Source organism: Vigna angularis, chromosome 3, assembly GCF_016808095.1.
Source record: "Vigna angularis cultivar LongXiaoDou No.4 chromosome 3, ASM1680809v1, whole genome shotgun sequence".
Lineage (NCBI taxonomy): Eukaryota > Viridiplantae > Streptophyta > Magnoliopsida > Fabales > Fabaceae > Vigna > Vigna angularis.
This window is the reverse complement of record NC_068972.1, coordinates 8,034,223-8,059,365: the sequence shown is the minus strand read 5'-3', so window position 1 is coordinate 8,059,365 and position 25,143 is coordinate 8,034,223. Positions and strand designations below refer to the sequence as shown.

At 32.1% G+C, this 25,143-nt stretch overlaps 3 protein-coding genes across 28 annotated transcripts; 2 read left to right on the top strand and 1 right to left on the bottom strand.

Annotated features, from left to right (window-relative positions):
• On the top strand, positions 1 to 3,984 carry LOC108326593 (very-long-chain aldehyde decarbonylase GL1-9). 2 transcript variants are annotated; one of them, XM_017560179.2, is made up of 3 exons: positions 1 to 265; positions 560 to 908; positions 3,187 to 3,984. In XM_017560179.2, the coding sequence occupies exons 2-3, from the start codon at positions 684 to 686 to the stop codon at positions 3,727 to 3,729; spliced, it is 768 nt and encodes a 255-aa protein (XP_017415668.1). In that variant the 5' UTR covers positions 1 to 265; positions 560 to 683; the 3' UTR covers positions 3,730 to 3,984. The 2 variants fall into 2 exon arrangements, with proteins under 2 accessions (XP_017415668.1, XP_017415669.1); XM_017560180.2 differs by having other exon boundaries at positions 6 to 265; positions 541 to 908.
• A 5,387-nt stretch (positions 3,985 to 9,371) lies between these two features.
• On the top strand, positions 9,372 to 13,370 carry LOC108346599 (farnesyl pyrophosphate synthase 2-like). Of its 24 annotated transcripts, none has more exons than XR_008247966.1 (8): positions 9,372 to 10,200; positions 10,313 to 10,622; positions 10,806 to 10,875; positions 11,104 to 11,507; positions 11,597 to 11,896; positions 11,975 to 12,064; positions 12,143 to 12,214; positions 13,125 to 13,370. XR_008247966.1 is itself a non-coding variant. In XM_052875248.1 (6 exons), exons 1-4 carry the CDS (start codon positions 11,049 to 11,051, stop codon positions 12,041 to 12,043), a joined length of 465 nt encoding a protein of 154 aa, XP_052731208.1. In that variant the 5' UTR covers positions 10,882 to 11,048; the 3' UTR covers positions 12,044 to 12,064; positions 12,143 to 12,214; positions 13,125 to 13,370. The 24 variants fall into 24 exon arrangements, 2 of the variants coding, with proteins under 2 accessions (XP_052731208.1, XP_052731209.1); XR_008247959.1 differs by having other exon boundaries at positions 10,313 to 10,696; XR_008247970.1 differs by having other exon boundaries at positions 10,313 to 10,875; positions 11,104 to 11,271; positions 11,387 to 11,507.
• Positions 13,371 to 17,210: 3,840 nt separating this feature from the next.
• Positions 17,211 to 20,132, bottom strand: LOC108324929 (probable F-actin-capping protein subunit beta). 2 transcript variants are annotated; one of them, XM_017557882.2, is made up of 8 exons: positions 19,873 to 20,122; positions 19,606 to 19,676; positions 18,769 to 18,882; positions 18,504 to 18,586; positions 18,335 to 18,408; positions 18,068 to 18,184; positions 17,734 to 17,829; positions 17,211 to 17,584 (listed from the first exon to the last, which is right to left on the bottom strand). In XM_017557882.2, the coding sequence occupies exons 1-8, from the start codon at positions 19,999 to 20,001 to the stop codon at positions 17,501 to 17,503; spliced, it is 768 nt and encodes a 255-aa protein (XP_017413371.1). In that variant the 5' UTR covers positions 20,002 to 20,122; the 3' UTR covers positions 17,211 to 17,500. The 2 variants fall into 2 exon arrangements, with proteins under 2 accessions (XP_017413371.1, XP_052731486.1); XM_052875526.1 differs by lacking the exon at positions 17,211 to 17,584 and having other exon boundaries at positions 18,006 to 18,184; positions 19,873 to 20,132.
• Positions 20,133 to 25,143: the final 5,011 nt, after the last annotated feature.

Here is a 25,143-nt window from a genome sequence, read left to right as displayed (position 1 = left end):
TCGAAGGGGCGAAAAAGAAAATGCATCAATCATTTTCGCGTCTCCCAAAAACGTTTCTTTTCTCTCTGAAGGGAGAAGGTACAGAGAAGGGAGAGAAGATAAAGTGCAAAAAAACAATAAAATTAGCTCAAGTTTGAAATAAAAATTCAAACTTTTGGAGATCTTCGGAATCTCACAACTGTCACCACTGTTTATCCCGTTCGGATTATGCCCTAGATCTGATCGAGCAATGTGCTGAAAACATTTATAGCGTCTGGGTATCCGGGTAAGCTATCGTTCTAGAATCTATTATGGGTTATCTTTTTCTGTGTTGTTGGAAAGCTTTTTGCTTTGAATTTGGTTTCTGAGAACTTGTGGGGAAGTTTCAAAATCTTCACAAATTCAGGTTTTTGAATTCAACGCCGTTTAACAAAAATCTCTGTTTCTCTTTTTGTTTTTCATTATTTTGGTTTTTTCGAAGTATTAGTATAATGTAAACAAACATATGTGAAGCTGTTAGTTATTCTTGTTTCTTCTTGTGTCTGCTTATCAAGTGAACAGTTCTGAATTTTATTTTCAGGGAGTGAAGGAGCTTGTCCAAGTTAAGATCTTTAGCTGTAATGCAGCTTTGACTTGCCGAGTTTGTTTCTGGGTTGGATTGTTTTTGCTGGAAATTTACTTGTTTCCACGTTTGGATCTGTACAATGGTTTTCTGGGAAGGATATGTGAGCGATGAATTGATGGGCACGTTTGCCCCTATTGTGCTTTATTGGGTATATGCTGGATTTTATCATTTGCTCCCACCTTTAGAGAAGTATCGCTTGCATACTATGAAAGACGAGGAAAAGAAGAATTTGGTTCCCTTTTCAACAGTTGTGAAGGGTGTTTTGCTTCAGCAGCTTGTTCAGGCAATTGTTGCTCTATTCTTGGTCAGTTCTTCTACATTTCAGTTAATTTCTACAAATAACATTTGTTGTTAACATAGTATTTTAGTTGAAAGAACTATTCAAGTTTCAGCACTGTTTCTTGCTTATGCTTTTCTTCTCGTTGTTGTTAATAGCATTTTTAAAATAAATCTGTCATTCCATTTTCTAGTTTCGGTTTAGTTTGATTATCCCTACTTCTAATTGTTCCTTTGTTGCTTTCATCTACTTTGTTTTTTGGACAAATGACCCTTGATGTTTCTCATAGCCTCTCTTCCCATCTTGAAAGGATAAGAAGAGCCTCTTTGATTGGTTTGCAAAATGATATGGCATTATTTATGTCGAAGCTACACCTTCTGCATTAAACGAGAAGGCGCTTCATAAAATACCTTTGGCTCAATTAATTGATTAAAAAATTTCAATACCTAAAATTAGACCAATGAAAGAGTTAAAATTTCAATACCTAAAATTAGACCAATGAAAGAGTTAAAATTAGACCAATGAAAGAGTTAAAATACAAGTGACTCTTCTATTAGTGCAAAGTGATTTTGATAACATATATTTTCAAGCATAATGCTTGGGAATAAGAAAGAGCGATTAACGACTTCAATTAGGTAGTTGCTTCTTTATCGTTTTCATCCATTTCTGTTTTTGTTGCTCTCTCATGCTCTCACACACAATTTTTTTAGCGTGAAAACTCTGAATTAATTTTTATGTAGTCATTTCCCACCGTGTAACGAGTTTGATTTGTCCATCACAAAACAATAGTCTTTTGCTAACATTAAGAGTGATCCATCCTTGTTTTTCATGAATTGATCAGCTTCAAATATAAGCTCTTTATTGGGTAAAATATATTTTCAGCTTGGCAGGGTGTCACGTGTCTCTCTATATGGGATCTAACAAATTGCATGGTGTGGCTTGTTCATGGAGTGGTCTGTCCAATTGCTTGATATGTGAATGGTTTGATGTTTAGATATGAGCTTCCATCTAGACATGTTAGGTGGCATATCAACAGTGAAGGCGTGATATAAAAATATAAATAAGAAAAGAATATTAGTTAGTAATCTACTGTTAGATATGATTTCATAGTTGTTGATTTTCTGCTTATAAAAAAAGTAGGACTGTTGTATATAAGGCAGGCTGAAACAATAACGGAAGTGCCGTATTTGGCACCTGCTCTCTTTGTTTCTCTTATATTTGTACTTTCTGTTTTATTCTTCTTCTCTCTTCCCTCTTTCTTTCGGTCTTTTTGTTCCATGCTATATAATAGTTGATTATTTGGAAGAATCAATCTACATTATAATTTTTAGTTGAATATTTTCTTGTGAATTAGGTTTGGCTTTCAGTTGAGACTCTGCCTTCTGCCTTTTCATTCATGGGAGTTTAGGTTCCACCTAAGTCTAAAATTTAGTCTGAGTTTGTAATAAACTTTTCGAGCCCTGGCAAAAGAAGAGATATTATAAGGAAGAAAGAGAAATCACATTTGGAGATAGTGTAGGAACAACACCACCACCACTGCCAAAGCCTTATCCCACTAGGTGAAGTTGGCTGCATGGATTTCCCAACGCCATTAAATGGTTACAGACCGATTTTTTTGGAGATGTATTTACCGTGAGATCCCTCTTGACAACTTCCTTCATATTAAAATTTAACGGACCCCAAGATTTGCTCTAGCTATAACTCTGACTAGCGAGTTTTTGTGTTCTGTTAAAAACATTGTGGATCTATCTTTTAAGTTTTATCATCTAGTAGGGTAAAGATTGGCCATCTTTATAGATTTATATTGAGTGTCAGTTGAGCAGATCTTATTTCATTTTCATTGGTTTTTTTTACTCTAGGCTTTCCTGTTTGGTTTGGCAACCTGATGAAGATACCATGTAAACCAGTTATTGATAACCCAGGCCTCTAATGCTTGAAGGAATTCTAAGGAATTGAAGTATAGTGGCTATTATATTAGTAGATAAGTATATGTATGTTAAATAATTAACATATACATATCTAGAAACTCAAAGAAGTAATAGCAATGTATATGTATGTTAAATAATTAATGACCATAATAAATAGTTAAATAGTTAACTTCCAAAGTATATGTATGTTAAATAATCAAACAAACACTTAGGAGTTTCTAGATAGCTCATAAAAATTATAGTGGACCTATCATAATAAATGTCTGGAGAGAGAGAAATTACCTATGGTGTGCTAGAAATTAAACAGTTTTCTGTAGACAAATTCTTTAGCTGTTTCTGGTAGAGTGTCTGATGATACGCATCCTGCAACTTTGCAGTTGACTACAACGACGAATGCATCTGGGGTTATAGTGCAGCCTTCTATGCCCAAGCAAATCTTGCAGATCGTTATTGCGATGTTTGTGATGGATACATGGCAGTACTTTGTGCATAGGTACATGCATCAGAACAAGTTTTTATATCGGCATATCCACTCCCAGCATCACAGACTGGTTGTTCCTTATGCAATAGGAGCCCTTTACAATCACCCTATTGAGGGTCTTCTACTTGACACTGTAGGTGGTGCCATCTCATTTCTTGTCTCAGGGATGACTGCAAGAACAGCAGTTATATTCTTCTGCTTCGCCGTGGTGAAAACTGTTGATGATCACTGTGGACTGTGGTTACCTGGCAACATCTTCCATTTGCTTTTCCAGAACAACACAGCTTACCATGACATTCATCATCAACTACAAGGGCTGAAGTACAATTATTCTCAGCCATTCTTTTCCATATGGGACAGACTTCTTGGGACATACATGCCTTTCAATCTTGTAAAGAGGCCTGGAGGGGGGTTTGAGGCAAGGCTAGCCAAGGAATAGTCACATTGTAATTGTTCAAACTCACATCACAAGGCATATTTTTTCTTTAGTAGGACCAGACCAGAGGTTTATTATAGGCATTTCTCAAGTTGATTGGAGCTTAGTTGTTTTTTTTCAGTTCATCTTGTTACTGTAGGTTTTGCCAACCCACCTTGTGTAGCATAACTATGATGATGTGATTAAGGAGTTTTTTTTCATTATTTATTATTATGTACTTAAAACAATTTTTGAAGGTGTAAGTTGCTAAAAGAGTACTAGATTTTTACGCTGTCATTATTTGTTATTCCTGCTACTACCGGTTCACCTGTATCATTTCATTTATTATGAATTTTTATTGTTATCCAGAACACCATTGGGTTGAAGATATCATTATGTAGTTCATTTACTTTTCAATGGTTAAAGATTAAATATATAGGTTTAATTATTTTTTTGTCTCAGTTTTGGTTAAAAAATGTCAGGTTGGTCTTTCAGGTTTCTTTAGTCTTAATTTGGTTCTAGTTTATAAAAAATGATGTAATTAAGTTCTTTTTTTTAGTATTATATAAATAGTCTTAAAGACAATGTCATGTGATTGATATTGTCAGTTACGTGATTAAGTCATTTTTCTAAAATGCAATAATGTAATTTTTTTAAAATTGAGATTAAATTTAATTTTGTATAAATTTTATTTGTTACTTTTATTAAATATTTCTAAAAGTATTTTTAAACTAATTTTAACGTAGATTACATTTAAATAAATTATTTTAAACAAATTTTTATTAAGGTTAAATTAGTCTTTTCATTCTAATTTTAGTTAAAATATGTTAAGTATATGAAAATGATTAAATTTATTAATATAGATAAAATTATATATAAAAATCTACACATATAATATTTAATTAAGTAATTTTAAATAAATAAAACATTATTCTAATCAAAGAAATTATATATAAAAATAATAGAGTTGATTTAAATTCAATTTTAAAAATATTTTAAAAATATAAATTTTGTTAAAAATATCACTTAAGATGTATATAAAAAATAAATTTTATTTTAATATAAAAATTGAGATTAAATTAAATAAAAATAAATAAATATAGAGACTAAATTAATAATATTATGTAATTGTAATATAATTTTAAAGTGATATGTGATTTTTTTAAAATAAAGATTAATAAAAATAACAAATTAACATATAATATCTTTAATATCTTTTATATATTATTACTGAAAATAATTTAATTATACAAAACTAAATTGTGACTAAAAATAATACGAAAATCCAACTTAACATGTCAACCACTGAAAGTTTCTAAGTTGGTGTTAAAATTTGATTGTTAGAAATTTGTAACAAATTGATTATTTTTGTCTAAACTTTTAAAACTGAAAAAATAAAGCCTACTCCTATTTTATCTTTACTAACAACACTATTTGTAACACACCATTAAAAACTATTCTTATAAATTTTATAGACAAGTTTATTTGTAGAGTTTAAAGTTATGATATATGTTTTTTGTTATATTTTATATGGATTATAGTTAAGTTTAATATGCTTTGATGTATTTATATTAGTATTTTGCAGTAATTGATTCATTTAATATATAATCATAAAAAAATTATTTATAATACATTAATTCATGATTGAACAACACAAGAAAATATAAAATACTTTGGTTTATACTTCAATGCATTAAAAAAAAGTTTTATTTTCTACTTGTTTATAATTAGTTCATTTAAACTTGTTACAAGTGATAATTTAATTAAGAAAAGTTAACAAACAAATTTTTAATTTTACACGATATATATATATATATATATATATATATATATATATATATATATATATATATATATATATATATATATATATATAAATTTTAAATTTTTATTTATTTATACAATTTTAAAATTTGTTTACAATCATACACTTAATTATTAACATAATTATGATAATAAAAATATGGAAAAATATAGAGATATTGTTCTCTTTTTTTTAATATTAATATTTTAAATAATCATTTAAAGATTAAATACTACATTTATAAATATTTTGACTATTATATTCGTATTCACAATTCAATTATTTAAATTATGTAAAACACGTTTTACTATTTTTTACATTTTATCTTTGTTTTCTTTATGAAATTTTTTAAATCAAAATTGTTGACTCGAATCCTTATTATTAACGATTGTGACTTAATCGGTCTAATTTACGAACAATTTTATCTGTAATAAAACTTAGAAAAGTAAATTATTTTCAAAATTTGTAAATATTAATTTTATTAATATATTTTTCATTTACATATTTTCTTTATTTTTTGCAATATATGTTTTTTTAAATAATTAATTTTTAAAACTAAAAATTATAAATTTTCTTTTATTCCTTTTTAAATGAAAAAAAAATAAAACTCAGCACAACATTTGGTCATTGGGACTGAATCCTAAACTTTTTTTGGGGACAAAAATATATTTAATTACATTGTAAATTTATATTTTTGTAAACTAAATTCTAAATTACTACAATAAACCATTTTATTTAAGGAAAAAGAATTTTCAAATGTACTATTTTTGAAAAATAAAATCATTTCTAACCTAAAAAAAGAATACATCATGTGTAATGTCAGAACCATTAAATTCCCCATCTTAGTGGGAAACGTGTGTCTGCAAGAGAGGAATGAGACTCGGAAAGTGGAAGACAGGTGGCTGCAGGAGAGTGGACGATCAGTTTATTGAGGTAATATATAAGCTAAAATTTTAAAAGTTGGTTCCACTTTCTGCATGCAATCTTCTCCTCCAAACCTTCTGAACTCGTTTCTCCTCCTTCTCTCTAACTTCTCTCTAAAATTATCATCTTTTCCTCCATTAATTCTCACGTTTTCTTCCATCTGATCATCCATCAGAGTGTATGTAAGGTTGCTGGTGGCAATGATCCTCCTTTCAACCGATCGTTTAGTGGTTTGAACTGGTAGGTTCTTTTACTTCTAAGAAAATCTAGTTTTTGGGTACATGTAAGTTTAGTTTCTGGTTGCATGTAGTTGTCTTCTTCTTTTCCTTCAAATATGATCATATTTCCGGTCCTTGGGTTGGTTCGTTTTTTTTAAAATAGTGAATCTTGGCTGTTGAGTGTTGGTCGTGGTGCAAAGTTGGTATTGTGAGCGATCAGTCTGTTAAGAGGTAAGGGAAGCTATTAAATTTAATTATGCATGTGATGATTTTGTGTATATATGGAATGAGTTGATTGATGATTTGTATATGAGTGTATGAAATGCATGTTTCTGGGTTTTTGGTGGTTCTGTATAAGTCTATAAGGATTCTGAAAAATTGTGTAGAATAGTTGGGTGTTCGGTCTCAATCGTTCGGTTATGGTCAGGGAATAAGTTATCAATAGAGTTAGCATTTTAGCCTTACCAGGGTATAATAGTTCGGTTTATAGGAAGTGATTAATATATCAAGTGTTGATGGTTATATACATTTATAATCAGACTTATTGGATTAGGTATTTTAGTTTGTGATAGCTCATATATTATTATTAGTAGACTTCGTACTTGGACTAGGCTTAAAATATGTTCGTTTATGATCGGATACCAGTTTATGTGTATTTCAGCTAAAATGTATTAACGTTCGGTTTTCTTAAAAGTATTAGGTTTGATGAATAGTTTGTAAGAGTAATTATAAGTATTCAGTATAAGCTTTAAGCGTTCGGTTTTATCAGATAGTGAAATAACGTTCGTTCTTGTTTTGAGAATAGTAGAATATCGTTCGTTATTACTTTGAGGATACTGAAATACTATTTGTTCTAGTATTGAGGATAGTTAAATATGGTTCGGTCTTATATTAAGTATTTGGTTTAATTAGAGTGTTCTATTCTTAAGCTGTGTTCGGCTCATGTCAAAGTCATATCTATTAAATAAACGTTAAGTTATATTCGTCTGTTGTTTAGATCATTTCCGTTAGTTTGTAATTACGGGTGGTGTTATTTGAGCGTTCGATCTTCTGATATGAAATGTGGTTTGATCTTTCAATGCTGATGTTATGGATTGGTGTTGATTGCTTATTATAGCAATGATCTATTATGTATGGGAAATATTATTGGTATTCAAGTAAAAGTTTATGTTTCAAGTAATGTGGAAGAGAATTCCGGGGAGGAATGTCTCAGTGTAAGGATAATGTTGTGGTAAAGTATGAATACGGATAGTGAAATTCACGGAGTTCATCCTGATATTCTGATGATTACCAGTTCTCAAGTAGAGATGGGTAAGTCATTGTGTGAGAATGGAAGGAGGTCCTAGCCCATAGGTTTTTGGGTGAGTTATAACGGACTAACCTCGGGTGGCAGCTGATGGTTTTCCAGTTACTACACCACTCGAGTGCACGAACGGCCTCAAGCTACGTATTCATACAATTCGGATGGTCAAGTCAAGTGTCAGTCGTACGTGAATTATGATATTCAAGTTATGTGTGATATCTACGTTGGCTCTTGTATGCTATAGCGTTCGGTCTGTAATGATTTGTAGTTTTATTTCATGTACGAATGCATGCTTAATTGAATTATAGTAGCTTACCCTTATTTTATGTTTTTATCCATGTTGTTGTTCGGTTTTCTATTGCAATGATCATCCTTTTTGGATGTGAGCAGAAGGGGAAGGGTTTACGTTGGAACAAGAGTTGGACGGTGAGACTCCTGCTGAATAGGAGATGACCGTTCGGTCATATAGTATAGATAGTTTTGGTGAATGTTCACTATTTTTGTTCTGTAAATATAACCGTTCGGTTATATGATGAACGTTCGATAGTAGTATAGGAAGCTCTTGTAAAGTTCGAAAAATTTTATGGTTATTTTTGTAATAACTGTAAGTTTGACTTTCTTATTGTAGTAACTGTTCTATCATATTATTAAATGTTGACACATGTATATAGTTGTGTGTTATATTTTTGGAATGTTACATGTAAATGTTTAGTAAAATATGGTATATGGTATTGGAGAAAATTTTGTCATAAATAACATTTTGAAGTTAAAACTTAAATTTCATTGGAAAAGATATTAAGTATGAATGGAATTCAAATACTAGAACACATTTAACCAGGACATTATATTATTTTCTTGTCAAATCCAGTTCATTATATTATTTTATTATGATTAGCTTCTTTGAAAGAGACTCTTGTGCGTTGGCGTTCTTATTAATTTAACAATTTTGATTTCATAGTTTCACAGTTTTGACTAAAACGAATTCGCCAACTCTACCTTTCAAGGCTGCTCTGAATTCAATACATGAAAAAAAATAAACTTGAAACTTTATTTAAAGTATAATTTGAATAATTAACCACTACAAAAATTTATAATTGATGCAAATGAAATTATGCCATGTGGTGAGGGGCCGAACCAAAAAATATAGTTGAAAAAAAATCTATTAAATAATAAAAAACACTGGTATTAGTTGAGAAACAATTGAATTCTTGCTATAATAACATATTGAAATGATAATTTCTTATCATTGTCAAATCTACACTACAAAAATTATTAATTTTAGGAGAGGTTTTTTTCCGGCGGTTTTTAGGACCTCGGAAAATTTCCGACGATTTAATAGAAACCGCCTGTAACATTTATAATTTTTAATTTTTAAAATAATGTTTTTGCGCCTTCATTCTTTCTGCTTTTTTTTTTCCCAAACCACTATCTTCTTTTTCCTAATGCCTTCATTTTCTCCCAAATCACAATTTTCATTTCGCTGCACCTCTCCGCCACCGTTGCCTGAAGCTTAATTCCATTCTCCGCTGCTCCTCTTCCTTCTCCGAGAAGCACCACACAAACTCCCCCAACTCCGATGACGTCGTCGAGCTTCCTCTCTTCCCTCTCCCTCTGGTGCTCTTCCCCGGCGCCATCCTCCCCTCCAGATCTTCGAGTTCCCCTACTGCATCATGATGCACACACTCCTCCAAACAAACCTCCGCTTCGGCGTCATCTACACGGATGCCGTCTCCGGAACTACCGCCGTTGACTGCGTCGGCGAAGTCATAAAGCATGAGAGCCTCATGGATGACCGCTTTTTCCTCATCTGTAAGGGCCAGGAAAGGTTCTGAGTGAACAGTGTGGTGCGCACGAAACCCTACCTGGTCTCGCAGGTGACGTGGCTCGAGGACCGACCATCTCCCTCCATCGACCTCGATCTGGACAGGCTGGCCACCGATGTGGAGACATACATGAAGGAAGTTATCCGGTTATCCAACCGGTTGGGAGGGAAACCAGAGAAGGAGGTTGGGGATTTGAGAAGAAACTTGTTTCCAACGACATTCTCGTTCTTCGTTGGCAGCACCTTCGAGGGCGTGCCAAGGTGCAAAATGAATCTGGAAGCACCACAAGCGCCACCACCAACACTGCCATGGCAACGGAATCCATGGTGTCAGCATGCCACTGTTGTTGTTTGGTGATGAAACTGATGAGGAAACTGAAGCGACGTGGGCGCACACTACGACCGAAAAGTGTGAGTCGACAAGGTTCGTTCCAATGCCGCTATGATCCGTTGAGTTATTCCTTGAACTTTGATTCCACTGGATGTGGCAGCTTAATGGATGAAGATTACTACAAGTTCTACACTTTCTCTTCCAGGTTTGTGGCAAATCCAAGAACAACTTCTTCATGCCCTGTTCTTCAACTATAATCAGGGAACTCCCATTAACCACCACAATGAATCTCTTCACTTTTTTCTTTCTCAAACCCTCTTTCCCATGATATAAAGATGGGTATTGTAGGGATCTAATGTCTATGAGCTTCTTCCATACCATATATATTGAATCATATTAGTTATCTTATGGTTAATTTCGTTTAACTTCAAACATATTCGTTGCTAATCTCTTCAGATGTCTTATTTCCAGTGTTGATTGGTGATTTATACTCTATACCAAATGTATTGTTGCTTGTAAGTGTAACTTTGTGGCAACATATTGAGAAAATAGTTGTAAATTCTTTTCGTGCATAAACTCAGCTTGCCAAGTAAGAGAAAATTCCATTAATATATCTCCTTTCAAATGATCTTGTACATTAGAGTTCTAATTACAACTATGATGGAACTAAAAGAGTTATATGTTTGTTGTTTTTGCAGTCGTATATTTTCAGAGATTATTGGGAAGACATTGGAACAATGAAACCCGACATTGGCTCTTACTGAAGAGGTAGGTTCAAGATGTTTACGGCTATGATTTTTCCCATTCTGTTTAGTATAACTAATAAGTAGGAGTACCTTCATTATGGTTCATCATGCAGAGGCCTTACAGAATCAGAATTAGTATTTTACTTGATTTAAGATGATGATGTTTAATGCAAATCATTAAGAAATTATTTGTTAATGTTTCTCATTTTGTTTGTTGTAAATCATTTACGTTCATATGAATTTCCAACAGTTCATCGTGATGTGATCAAGCGCCTTGTGAAAGACAAGTCAGAGAAAGTAGCAGCTGGTGTTGATGATGATTTTATTTCAGAACTCAAGCCTCTGTCAAAAGAAGCTGTTGAAATACAAATGAAAGACCTTCAGTTCTTTCAACAAAATAGTGAGACTTAACAATGTGGTGAAGCCTGTAATTTCCACTTTACAATATGACAGTTGAAAGCTTTTTCTTTTCTTGTTTAAATGATTAAACAACTTCTAATGGTTTCAGAGTTTACTGTGATGATGGCATTTAGGGGTCTTAAAATAGTATGTTGTGGAGTTTTGCAACTTCAGGCGTATTTTCTTGTCCTTGATGACAGTATGGATAATTCTCACACACGTAGGGGTCAACCATGCTGGTTTAGAGTGCCCGAGGTTTGTAGAAAAATAAACATGAGCCATTTGTTATCGTTATGCTGTTGTTCTGATTAGGTAATTATCACTGATAATTTATTAATCTCTAGTTACATGTGCATTGCTCATGGCGGGTGAGAATCTGGAAAACCATGTTGATGTGAAGAACATTCTTGTTGAGATGGGAACCTACTTTCAAGTACCGATAATACTTTGCTAGTATAGTTTTGATCGCTTCTCTTAAGACCATTTAGACTCTAGAATGATGTCTGTCTAGTGTATACTTTCACTATCAGCTTAAAATATTTCATAAAAAATCGTATTTTGACGTATCTTTTCCCTTCCCCTTCCCCCTCTAATTTTAGGATGATTATTTGGATTGCTTTGGGGATCCTGATACTATTGGAAAGGTGAGAATCCTGGATAATTAATGGATACGGGAAACATCAAGTTCTCTTTAATCTCATTCTAGTTATCTATGGGACCAGATAGGTACAGATATTGAAGATTTTAAATGCTCTTGGTTAGTTGCGAAAGCTTTGAAGCTTAGCAATTAGCAACAAAAGAAAGTTCCATACGTAAGTGATCATCTTAATATATCCCGCATTTATCCTGTGATAACACTGCACTAAATCACTAATTTTTGCGGTTTGCAGGACAACTATGGGAGTGCAGATCCAGAAAATGTTGCTAAAGTAAAGGCCCTGTATAACGAGCTTAATCTTAAGGTTTGAACTTCATCTACATCTACCTCATTAATAATTTGAGGAGTATGAGAGCAAGAGCTATGAGAAGCTTTTACTTCCTACTGTATTGTTTTACAAATGCTTTACTTATTAATTATATCACCCAGTCTCATAGTCTGCAAAATTATAATCTGTTTGATTTTGAAAATTCCTCATTCTTGGATAGTAAATAAAACCTTGAATCTTCTTTACTATGGCAACCTGTTTTAATGTATGATAGAACAACAGAGAATGATAATCACTGTTTTGTTGTAATTAAGAACAATATGATAGCTACAATCTTTCTTTGATCTCCGGTTAGTTTTATGAGCCATAAAAAAAATATTATTTCTCACAATTCTAAATAATCAAACTACAATATGCCATAACAGACTTCTTTTAGTTTTTGTTTGATTCAAAAATTTATTTATTTTTATTAAATGTGAGTTAGTCTTTTGTTATTCTTTTCTCAATAAAGTCTTTTGTCAAGTCCTATTACCTTCTTTTACCACTAATATTGTTCTAATATTTCTGTTTCTCCATAATGCAGACTTGTTGTAAAAGCATATGTATTTATGACTTCCAATTTTGGCCTTAAATTAAGTGTATGATAATGTTCCTGTTACTGAAAATTTATGGCTATTTAACTTTGTTTCAAATATATTTTTTAATTTATCCAGGATTCAAGAACTCGGTTTTTACTCTTTTCATTTCACCTTGGAAAATGTTGACACTTCACTTCCTATTATTATTAATGAATGTATCTTAATTTGAATTAATATTGAAAGTGTTATGACATGTTTTCTAAGTTGGTTATGTAGTTTCTAATATATCATATTTTAATATTTTTCAATTATCAATAATTTAATAACTTTTTTAATATATTATCAATAATTATTGTTTTATATTATAGGTATTTGAAAAAGAAGTGTTTCAAATAAAGACGATAAAGAAGTATCAAATGATGAAGACGATAAAGAAGTATCAAATGATGAAGACGATGAAGAAGTATCAAATGACTAAGACGATGAAGAAGTACAAAACTGATGATTATTATTCATAACATGTTTATTTTAATTTTTAGGAAACATTAATTGTATTTCTAATGTTTATAATTTATATAATAATATTTTGGTATATATTTAATGTTTACATTTTATTTTGGTTTCATATTATTTAATTTTAGTTTATTTATGATAATCAAATAATTTGAATAATAAAAAAAAATTATTTATATTTCCGGCGGTTTTGGAAACCCAACTATGTAAACTCAGTAATTACCGGCGGTTTTGGGAAACCCTCACAATTACCGGCGGTTTTGCTTAACATCGGTTAGTTCCGGCGGTTTCAACAAAACCCCCGCTAATACCGGCGGTTTTCGAAAAACCCCGTTAATACCGGCGGTTTTCGAAAACCCCCGTTAATTCCGGCGGTTTTTCAAAAAACCCCCGGTAATTATTTAGCGACGCTGCTTTTCCCATGGGTTTTGCTAACCGCGGGTAACGTACTTTCCGGGAGTTAAAACCGTCGGAAACGAAAAAAATAACCTCCGGTAAAATTGTAAATTTTTGTAGTGCTAGTTCATAACAGTATTTATTATCATAATTCAAAACCTAATGATCAGTAGAACAAAAAAACAAAATGTTATTAAAATTCAAGGGTCAAAATCAAGTTAAAGGACAAGCTAAGTACGAATTTGTCTTCCTAAGGCTTCTTTAATTAAAAAGTATATAGTAAGACTAATCAATCAATACCATTAAGTATATCAATTGACATAGAATTATTTAAATTTAATCACCAGTCTCAAATTACTATAATTATTCTATTTGACTCAAATAGTTTATATTTTACAAAAGATACCCATAGTTTATAATTAAGACTAATTAATCGCTGGTTTTATGACAGAAAAATATTTTACTCGGGTTATACTATTTTTATAATAACTTTTCATTTTTTTATTATTCATTTCCCCCTATTTTTCTATCAAATTCATCAAATCTTTATTTCCTATTAATCTCTGTTATAAGTAAAAGATAAATATTAAAAAAAAAAACTATTGTATTGAAAAAAAAATGGTTTGACTGTATATTTTTTATGCAGTAGATGTTTTAGCAATAATAAGGTAGCTTGCATGAATACATGCATTTATTCAAAAGGAAATGTCAAAGATGAACACCACCAGGTCTCACTAATATAAAATTTTATTATTCAATGTGTGTTATTAATAGGTTATTTTTTTATCCACAAAGCTTTGAATCCTCCATTGATTTTACTTTCTACTTATTTATACCACAAAACCAGTCTGCTAGCTATAAATTAGAGCTGTCAAAATGGATAATTAGGCTTGACCAGACCCAGCCCATTGATCCATAGAATACCGAATCACTGACAGTCGACAAGACAGACTGATTTCACTCCCTCGATGGAGATTCATCACACTCTATGCACTAGCCCTTTTGTCAATTCATTAATGGACAGAAGCAGATTGAATTCGAGAATAAAGAAGAAGGGTAGGCAAGGCTTTTGAGCCCGTCCTTCTTCAATCAAATACGAAAACAACACAAACTTATATGATCACACCCTGCTAGCGCCTCTCAATGAGAGACCTTCTTTGATCTGTTCTCGTATCGGATGTTCCGGTTCACTCAGATTCCAATAAGATGGTATGGTATAGTAGGGTTTAATGGGCTGGGTTGATAATATATAAATCTAAATAAATTTAGTAACATAAGGCGATAATTAAATCTAAATTAATTGTAAGGGATTCCAATTAAGGGTTGATCACTTAGTGAACCAACCCAACCCGACTCACTTATCAGTGAGTTGAAAAACATCGAACCCGGTCCGACTAACCACGGTTCACTTACTTAATTATAAGTTTTTTTTTTTAAATTATACTTTTTCTAATTTAAATCTAAATAAATTTCAATCTAACTCTAAAGATAATTCAAAATAAAAAAATATCATACAATCTAAACGTAATATAAAAACAAACACAAAAGACGAACAAATAAGTTTTTAATATTGATAATTTTTGTATCACTTGTCTATCCATAATATTAGAGTTTTGAATAGATAAATCTATGATATTTTTTTTTCTCTTGAAACATTTTTTTTCTCATCTACAATATAATAATAAAAATGCTAACTAATAATATTGAAATACAAAATAATAAATAATTAAATTAAATTAAATTAGGTGGGTTGGTGAAACAACCCGACTCACTATAGAATGAGCCGGATTTTATGTGAGTCAGGTTCTAAGTGAGCCAGGTTGAAAACTAACCCATAAAAAAGAGTTACATTTTTTCCAACCACAACCTAGCTCAAATTCGTGGGGGACCGAATTCATTCACAAATTAAACCTATATAGCTTTGTTTAATTATATAATTATCATAATTTCTTTTAATTGATGAATCGTGAATTCATATTATTATATTATCATAATATGATTGTTATATATATTTGTTTTTCTATATTATAGTGTATATATATTATATATAAGAATTGTAGCAAAAAGTAGACGACAATTGTTTCAGTTAAGAACATTCAATCTGTTCCCTTTTATGCTAGTGAGAAGTTATGTTAATAGGTTTAGAAATAATTATTATCGCCTTATTGTAAGGGATAGAAAGATAATAGTCTGTGAGGGAAGAAGAAATAAAATTAAAGTTTCTTCTTTTAAGTGAGCAAAACCCAACTTTCAGAATATAAATATATTTGACTTTTCGTCTTAATATCGAACAGATCAATAAATTAAATATTTTAATATTACTTCTGAAAAAATATATTAATCTTTGACACATAAATGCTCTCAAGTACACTTTTAAGACCAACTATTAATTGATTCAGTGATATTGAACTTGATCATATTAAGAAATTACTTAAATTTGAGTATCATGGATGAAAAAATGTAATTCTAATGGATATCCCGCTAAAATGTGATGAATAAGGAGGTTTTCTAGCATAAATTAGTTTAAAATAGAACTTTAGAAAATTTAAAATATATTAACGAACTTTATTAATTTTATAATTAATTGAATGAAAAATATTACTGAAGTATTAGTTAATAAAAATGTTAGGATTTTCAAATGGGCGACCGATGCAACGAAAACAATGTAAAAGCAGTTAAACGGCTTAAATTTAAATAATTTTTTTCATATAAATAGATTTTAGAATATTAGACAAAAACAATGTAATATTCATAATTTTATAATATGTAATTTAAATCTTACTGATAAATATCATAACTAATAACTCATAATATGAGATGTTAAAAAATTAAACATAAAACCTCATAACAAAGAAAAAAAAATAACAACGCGTACTGATTTTGATTAGCAAATCAAGTTAACAATAAAATAAAATACAATTGATACAATCATCAAGAAAAAAAATACTAATACAGATGCTTTAATACATTTTTTAAGCGCACTTTTACAATTGACAGAAAAATATTAAAATCAGAATTTTGTGAACTCACTATATTTAATGAATCAATAACGTAATTGTCATTAAATTTAAATTTGGTAGATAGTGGTTTAGAAGACCTTTTTAATGCGCTTCAAACCATCAATAACATACCATTAGACTAAAATATCACCATCATAGTATTAAATTTTTTTGATTAAAAAATATATAACTTTTTCCACTAAGCCAGTAGAACTAATTATGCCCAGATGGGAATCTACCAAACTGATTTTACACTTCTTTACAAGATAACCGAATAGGGAGGTTAGTCCAGTGATTGATTCCTAGTCAATCCAATCGATTTGTTCTAATTCGGATAACATTGAAGAAAAATACAAAATAAAAAACACATTTCATCTACTTGAATATAAGCAATTAGTATATCTAAGTATTACAAATCTATTGAATATATATTGGTATCAAAATTGGCCGTGCCCATGATGATTCTGGACGATGTTACCTTACTCGGGCTGGTATTCATTTTCATTCCCACGGTCATATGTTACTTCTGGTTAATAATACCAACAATGATAAAATAATCCATCATATGGGGCATTTCTCGTGAGAACAAGTTTGGGGATTTCACTGTTTCGTTGAACATTCAAGTATCAACAACAAACATGATGCTTATCCACTACAGAAGCAACAATTGGCACTCAAACAACACACACAACTACCTCTATAAAAAGATGGCCATCCGAACCACCAACCGTAGTAAAACTACCTACTGCAAATATTGTGACACAAGTTACCAGCCAATAACCCAAAACATACGAAGGAAACAGTAATTTCTCTCTGTTACACCATGCAACGGCACATCAGCTCTCGGGCATTCTCATCTGGGACACTTCAGAAGGTGGTCTCAGTGTGCAAACCATTTCTCTTGTTTTCCCAAAGTACACCTGTAACGTGTATTATTAACATACGGATATCTGCAATTTACAAATACCCAAATCCTTCCCCTACCAAAGAACAGTAACAGAACAGGAAAAAGAAAATCTCAAATACAAGTATGCAGTTGAGGCTTGAATTCTATAATAAAAAAAATTACCTGATCTAGTGAGTTCCTCAGTTTACTCTCCATTTCTTCAATCATCCTTCCCATGTTAGAAAGATGTCCATCGGCAACTGATAGTCTCATATTCATCTAAATATAAGGAGAACTAATTTAGGATTAGAACTAAAGAAAAAAAGATGACTCGAGCTAATGGCAAGAAAGAATATTAGCACTCTTCATTAATCAAACAAAAACCGTGTAATTCAATCAGGGTACATTGTTCATGACGTGGCTTCTCAAGAAAGGAAAAAGGAAAATTAGCATACAGCTGATAATTAAATGATCTAATTGCCAACATGCAACACGAGCTAATTCTGATTGAACATGCCTGACGTCTAATCGATCCAGATAAACTGAAAGTTCCAGATGACTCGTTATCTGTAGTCAGAGTCAGCATAACTGTGCTGGTCAAACGATAATTGTTGTTTTCATCCTCTGGTCCCACCTAAATTAACAAAAAAAGTAGGGCTAAGAATTACTGAAAATATTCTGAAAATTTAGAGCTAAATAGGGATGTTATAGTTCCTCATTGCATTAAAAGTTGTTATACAGCTGTATTTGTCAGTGCTTAGTCTTCGATGGAATGATACTTTACCTCTATAACATGTATAGCATCCCATGCTCCTTCCTCTAAATATCCCCGTCTACCCTGCCCAGTCTTTGAGCCATCTTTAATCATGGAATTGCAAAAAAATCACATCAGAAACAAGGTCACAAGTGTAAGCAGTGTCTTCCATTAGAGTTTACTCAAATAACAGGCCCACCTTTCTTTATTAAAAAGCATGCTACGAAACCTTCATTATCATCTTCCCACATGTAAACTGACGAAATGCCTCCTTCATAATACCTATGACATTATCCATTAATGGTGCATATTGTTTTAAAACAAAATAGCTAAATAATTGTATTCAGATAGACAGCAAGAACACACAAACTTAGGAAATAAGTTACTACGGACAAAAGATTTCTTAAAAAGACATCTAAAAACAGCACATAAGCTCTAAAGATGAGGTAAGTAAAGGACCTCACTGGTCACGATATATTGCAAATATGTCATTTGCTTCAACTTCCAGCTCCCGCAGCCTTAAAGAAGGAAGGGACCCATCTTCTAATGGTGGATGGTATATATTTGACCAAGGTGATCTGTAGAGACATTCAGTCAATAATAAGTTTAAACCGTGCGTAAATAGTAAACACGTTAAAAAGGAAAATTTGGGGGAACAATCAAGAGAAATAAATTACAGATCTGTCTATGGGGTAGGAACTTAACAAGTTAGCAACACACAATTAAACATTTGTACCGGTCTCCATTTGAAGAACGAGTTTTCCATAAAATATTCTGTTGTTTTTCTACTACACAGCCACATTCATCAAAAGGCCAGTAAATGCATTCAATGGTCTTTTCCTTATATTTAAAAAATCACAAAATTAACAATATACCATTCACGAAAGAAAATTAATTTCTTTCATTTCCCCTCTCGTTCTCTGATTCCAGACACCACCAATTTTCTATATCTTTACATCGACATAAATAGAGCTAAATCCCTTTTAAAAGAAAAATGTTTAAACGCTATAGCAAACTAAGTTGAGGCATACTAGATGTAACATTCCCACAGTACAAGCTCCTAGCTATGAGTCCAACCAAAAGAATGACTAAATAAAGGTCACACCCAATTTAGCTTCAGAGGAAACAAAAGCTACTCGATCAAGTAGACACACACGCACACAAAAGAGAGAGAGAGAGAGAGAGAGAGAGAGAGAGAGAGAGAGAGAGAGAGAGAGAGAGAGAGAGATGCCTGAAAACACACACTAAGCATATTGAATCCAGCAGAAATCAGATATAGCGATGTTTATGAAAAAAATAACCTGTAAGAGTCTGCATCTCTGTTGTATTCACACAAAATGAACTCCTTCCCGCATTCCACATCGCAAAGAACCTGCTTTTGTCATCAACAATTTAATAAAACAAGAAGTTGGGAAAGCAAATCGCGACACAACATTCATACTCCACCCAAAAAATATCCTTAACCCTATTTAAAGAAAGAGCAAATATCGTAATTGAATTATTTATGGTTCCAGAAATGGCATTTCGTGAATTGCAGAAATTGGGATAAAGATTGAAGAGAGAGAGACCTGGAGAGGCTGATCGACTTGAGCGAGGAGATCGGAGGAGTTGTTAGGCATAAGGCTGAGAAGTGCAGAGAGAGCAGTTTCCGTGTGTTTTGGCGGAATCCTCCGCATCAGTCCCATCGCGGCTTCCATGTCTCTCTCTTCTTTCAAATTCAGACCTTACACAACGCAAACATGCATATCATATCACAGTCCGCGACAATTCGTGTAAAGAGATTTTAAGTTTGTTTTCGCTTTTTTATTTTTATTATTATCCGAACTTTCCTCTACCCCCTTCTCTCTCTACTTGCATCAAAAGAATATAATATAATATAATTTCCTTATAAATATTTACCTGGACCGAAAAATATAGTATTTGTTTAAGAAATCCAATATACTAATACGAGTATCTTGGTTTGAAGGCTATAGAACATACATATTTTATTTTATATAATCGAAATTGAAAGCTAATAAATATATTGATGTAAAGAAATTTGTTAAGATAAGTTATTGACTTTAGGTATTTTAGAAATGACGGTAATATGAAACTTTAGGGTGGAAATGGGTTCCACTGAGGAATCATTATTGAAAGAATGGTATAATGGATTTCCATTTGATAGCAAGCATAGGGCCATGATTAACCCGCCATCAGCGAGAAAGAGGAATGAAAAGGGTTTGCCACATGGTGATTGCCAGATTAGGAGTTAGCTTGAAGGCACCCAACATTGGAGACATGGACAAGCAAACTATTGGGAACTAGCTTTTGTCTGTTTTACCTAAGTCATCCCACCTCCACAACCATTCTAATTATTTTTTCACCTCACAATTATGCCAATTTCTCTATCATATCATTTTCAATTCGCTTCACAAACTATGACAAATGTGTGAAACGCATTAAGAAAAAATGGATTTTCAATTTGATTTTGAAATCATATTCTATGATTAAGGTGTTGTTAACTTTTTGGCAAGTATACCAAATCGTTCCAAGTAATATAGAGTAAGTTCAAAGTATCGTTCTCCCAAGGGACTTGTGCAACACATGACAATTCTTCCTTTTATAACTCAATTAGACATCAAAGTGTACAAAACAATACAAGAAACTCTTTTTGGTAATTTTATCAAACAGTTGGTGTGCAAGGAATTATATTTAAAAGAAACTTCGTTGGAATTGGGTTTCATGAATCATATGAATATAAAACTCTATTCAATATTTCATTACTTCATTCAAACATTCACATCAAGGCATACTAGTCCTAATTCCTTAACAACTAGTTCTAAATTAATATATTAAAATGATAATCCCTTAGTCAATTTAATATACAATTTGCATTAAGTCCGATGTTAAGAATGATCAAGTTATTGAGTCTATCCCTAGATCCCAAATCACTTAAGTGCTCTATCTACGTTCGTTCATGTTCAAAGTTACTTTCCAGTAATCAAAGACATTCAAATAACATTATATTTTCATACAATGATAACAAATTCAAGAAAGAGCATATGAACGAACAACGATATATTGAGCAGGAAAATTACAGTGAGTTCATTACATCCAATCCTAACGAAAGAGAAATTTAACTACTCCTAGTCATCTAAAACGTACACATTTGAAGCAATCCCTTGCAACAATGGTGTCTTGATGCCTTGAAGTAGTCTTTGGAAGTTCCTCAGATGTTTTCGTTTCTTTCTTTTGTCCGGAGCTTCTGTTAGAAGATAATGTTTCTGTCGCTCTGTCACGTCTTTTAAAGTCACTTAAATTCATTAATTCGCTTAGCGCACATGTACTGGTGCGCTATGCGAATTTTCTTAACTGCTGTATTTTAACTGATGTTATTCGCTCAGCGCACAGGTACTGGTGCGCTATGCGAATTTTCTTTTTCTGGCAGTGCGAATTTTGGCTTTCGCTTTGCGAAAATTGGCTGACAGAATCTAAATAATACATTATTTCCTGTACAATATTTTACATAACAATCTACTACCTATTACAACTTTTCAATGAGGAACAACATGAATAATTACAAGATTGAGTTCATTTATAAGTATAAAAACAACTCTTTTTCACACTTATCAACTCCCCCAAACTTGAACTATTTCATGCCCTCATGAAATCACATAGGAAAATGAACATCACAACAGACATTTGAAATTTTGATAAAATGACTCTGCACATCAGAATAATCATATGCGTTCCCAAAGATTTCAAACAAGTATGACATGGTGCATCACTCACAAAATCATCTGTACATAGAATATGAACAACCAGATCAGCATTTATCATTACTCACACTCAAGTGTTTGTCCTCACATGACAGTAGAATTGACATAGAACTTCCCCAGCTTTTGCATTTCATTTGATTCACACACTTCACACACTATTGGTTAAGTCCAAAGGTCTTTTCAGATTAAGGCTTGGCTTGGCTAGAAAAAGAATCATGGTTTTTCTTGGATTCAAAGACACCTATTAAGAAGAGAACAACTTCAATTCCCAATCCAGTACTCAAATCCCAAAATATATCATTCATCAGATACCATTTTCTTTCACAGCTCAACCTTTTCTTTCATTTTGAGCTTTTTTTTTATCATATTTTTTTTATTGATCTTTTCTTTCCACAAACTTGAATTCAACCTTAACCTCTTTTAAAACATAATACATGTTATCTTCTAGGGTGTAAGGTAGGATATCATCTAATAGGCTCAAGGTGGAAGGAAAAAAAATTTTCAAGGCTCAAAAGGGTTCACAAATGTATCACAGTGTCTAAAGGTAGCCTATCTGGCCAAGTAGCTATATAATCAATAATAAACAGGGCCTTTTTCATCCTTAACCAAAGAGTGTGTGTATATACGTAGAATCAAAATCATGCAAAAACCAAATCCATATCTAGACAACTCAATATCTCTCCATCAATATATGCTCTCAACACTCACAGATCTGGTCATACATACTCATACACAAATAAAAATATATGAAACACATTGCAACCACAGTCATATGTGTTATCATTTTCAAGAATCACATCAACTTAATCAAGACAATGCATAACCATTAAATCACAAAGTCACATGTCTTTACAACTAACACATAGTTCAAAACATATTACAAAACATAAATAACATAACTAAACATTGAAGATAACTCTATCTGCACCTGCACTTGCAAAAAGTAACATAGAGAGAAGTGAAATAGAAAAATAAAATAAAAACACAAACAAAGAAATAAGGAATAGAAGAAACAAAATTGCAGAACATGAGCACACCAACCAAACAACAATTCCAATATGCAAAATGATTGAAATGGATTTCTTAAATAACCTCACTCAGATCCCTCTTGTTGCAAGATCACTTAGTACTCCCCTTTCAGCTGTTGAAAGCCCATCCCTAGGATCTTCCAACAACTAGAAACATCTGTAGGCAAATTGCATAAAAGAAACACAAACAAAACATAGATACAATTGGCAAAGAATTCCACTTTCCCTATTTTCTAAAGTTAGAACACTCATATCCCTCTTGTTGTGCCTACCTAAGTATGATAAACCCTCACCCAATCCCTTGGTGTAAGACGTCCATCAAACTTGCCTTAAGTTCAAAAACAGTGAATCCAAACACACAACCCCATCCCTGGTGATTTGCACATCTGGTTTGATTTAGTTAGTTCTGCTACTAAAATCTCATTCCTAAGAACTTTCAATAACAACATCAAGCTCTAAAGCGTACTCCGAGACAAGCATTAAGTTCAAACTAAATCAATGGAAAGTCTTAAAAAACTAAAGCCAACTGCATACACAACAACATTAAAAAGGAAAATTCACACAAAGTCTAAAAGAGTCATAAATGCCCAAATTGCCTTGTGTTGGAACACAAGTCCCCGACAGCGGCGCCAAAAACTTGTTAACTTATTGGCAAGTATACCAAATCGTTCCAAGTAATATAGAGTAAGTTCAAAGTATCGTTCTCCCAAGGGACTTGTGCAACACATGACAATTCTTCCTTTTATAACTCAATTAGACATCAAAGTGTACAAAACAACACAAGAAACTCTTTTTGGTAATTTTATCAAACAGTTGGTGTGCAAGGAATTATATTTAAAAGAAACTTCGTTGGAATTGGGTTTCATGAATCATATGAATATAAAACTCTATTCAATATTTCATTACTTCATTCAAACATTCACATCAAGGCATACTAGTCCTAATTCCTTAACAACTAGTTCTAAATTAATATATTAAAATGATAATCCCTTAGTCAATTTAATATACAATTTGCATTAAGTCCGATGTTAAGAATGATCAAGTTATTGAGTCTATCCCTAGATCCCAAATCACTTAAGTGCTCTATCTACGTTCGTTCATGTTCAAAGTTACTTTCCAGTAATCAAAGACATTCAAATAACATTATATTTTCATACAATGATAACAAATTCAAGAAAGAGCATATGAACGAACAACGATATATTGAGCAGGAAAATTACAGTGAGTTCATTACATCCAATCCTAACGAAAGAGAAATTTAACTACTCCTAGTCATCTAAAACGTACACATTTGAAGCAATCCCTTGCAACAATGGTGTCTTGATGCCTTGAAGTAGTCTTTGGAAGTTCCTCAGATGTTTTCGTTTCTTTCTTTTGTCCGGAGCTTCTGTTAGAAGATAATGTTTCTGTCGCTCTGTCACGTCTTTTAAAGTCACTTAAATTCATTAATTCGCTTAGTGCACATGTACTGGTGCGCTATGCGAATTTTCTTAACTGCTGTATTTTAACTGATGTTATTCGCTCAGCGCACAGGTACTGGTGCGCTATGCGAATTTTCTTTTTCTGGCAGTGCGAATTTTGGCTTTCGCTTTGCGAAAATTGGCTGACAGAATCTAAATAATACATTATTTCCTGTACAATATTTTACATAACAATCTACTACCTATTACAACTTTTCAATGAGGAACAACATGAATAATTACAAGATTGAGTTCATTTATAAGTATAAAAACAACTCTTTTTCACACTTGTGTTAAATATTATAATTAATTTGAGGTCATCGCATTAATAACATCTAAGCCAACTATATAAGGGATCGACACCACTCTTTATCCAAAACCTTAAGACAATGAGTTAATGGGTCTTTTACCTTTATAAGGTGCTCTACTTTCTCATTTCTATCTAATAGAGACTTAGACTCACACTTGAGTTCCGAACAATCTCTAATAAAAAACATCATGTATTACTAAAACTAGATCATATAAACTAGAGGAACTTTTAATTCAACAAATGTAAAAACTGCGTTAATATAAGAGTACATGAAGCATATAAG

Bases quoted from the DNA above. Each gene is read 5' to 3' on its own strand.
- LOC108326593 (XM_017560179.2), top strand. From the start codon at position 684: ATGGTTTTCTGGGAAGGATATGTGAGCGATGAATTGATGGGCACGTTT. The intron at 909-3,186 runs GTCAGTTCTTCT...GCAACTTTGCAG, and splicing joins CAATTGTTGCTCTATTCTTG to TTGACTACAACGACGAATGC.
- LOC108346599 (XM_052875248.1), top strand. From the start codon at position 11,049: ATGTTTCTCATTTTGTTTGTTGTAAATCATTTACGTTCATATGAATTT. The intron at 11,508-11,851 runs GTTTGTAGAAAA...CTCTAATTTTAG, and splicing joins GCTGGTTTAGAGTGCCCGAG to GATGATTATTTGGATTGCTT. The intron at 11,897-11,974 runs GTGAGAATCCTG...CTATGGGACCAG, and splicing joins ATCCTGATACTATTGGAAAG to ATAGGTACAGATATTGAAGA.
- LOC108324929 (XM_017557882.2), bottom strand. From the start codon at position 20,001: ATGGAAGCCGCGATGGGACTGATGCGGAGGATTCCGCCAAAACACACG. The intron at 18,185-18,334 runs GTAAAGTATCAT...TTGTTAATTTAG, and splicing joins ATGCTATACATGTTATAGAG to GTGGGACCAGAGGATGAAAA. The intron at 17,585-17,733 runs GTAATTTTTTTT...TACACGTTACAG, and splicing joins TGAGGAACTCACTAGATCAG to GTGTACTTTGGGAAAACAAG.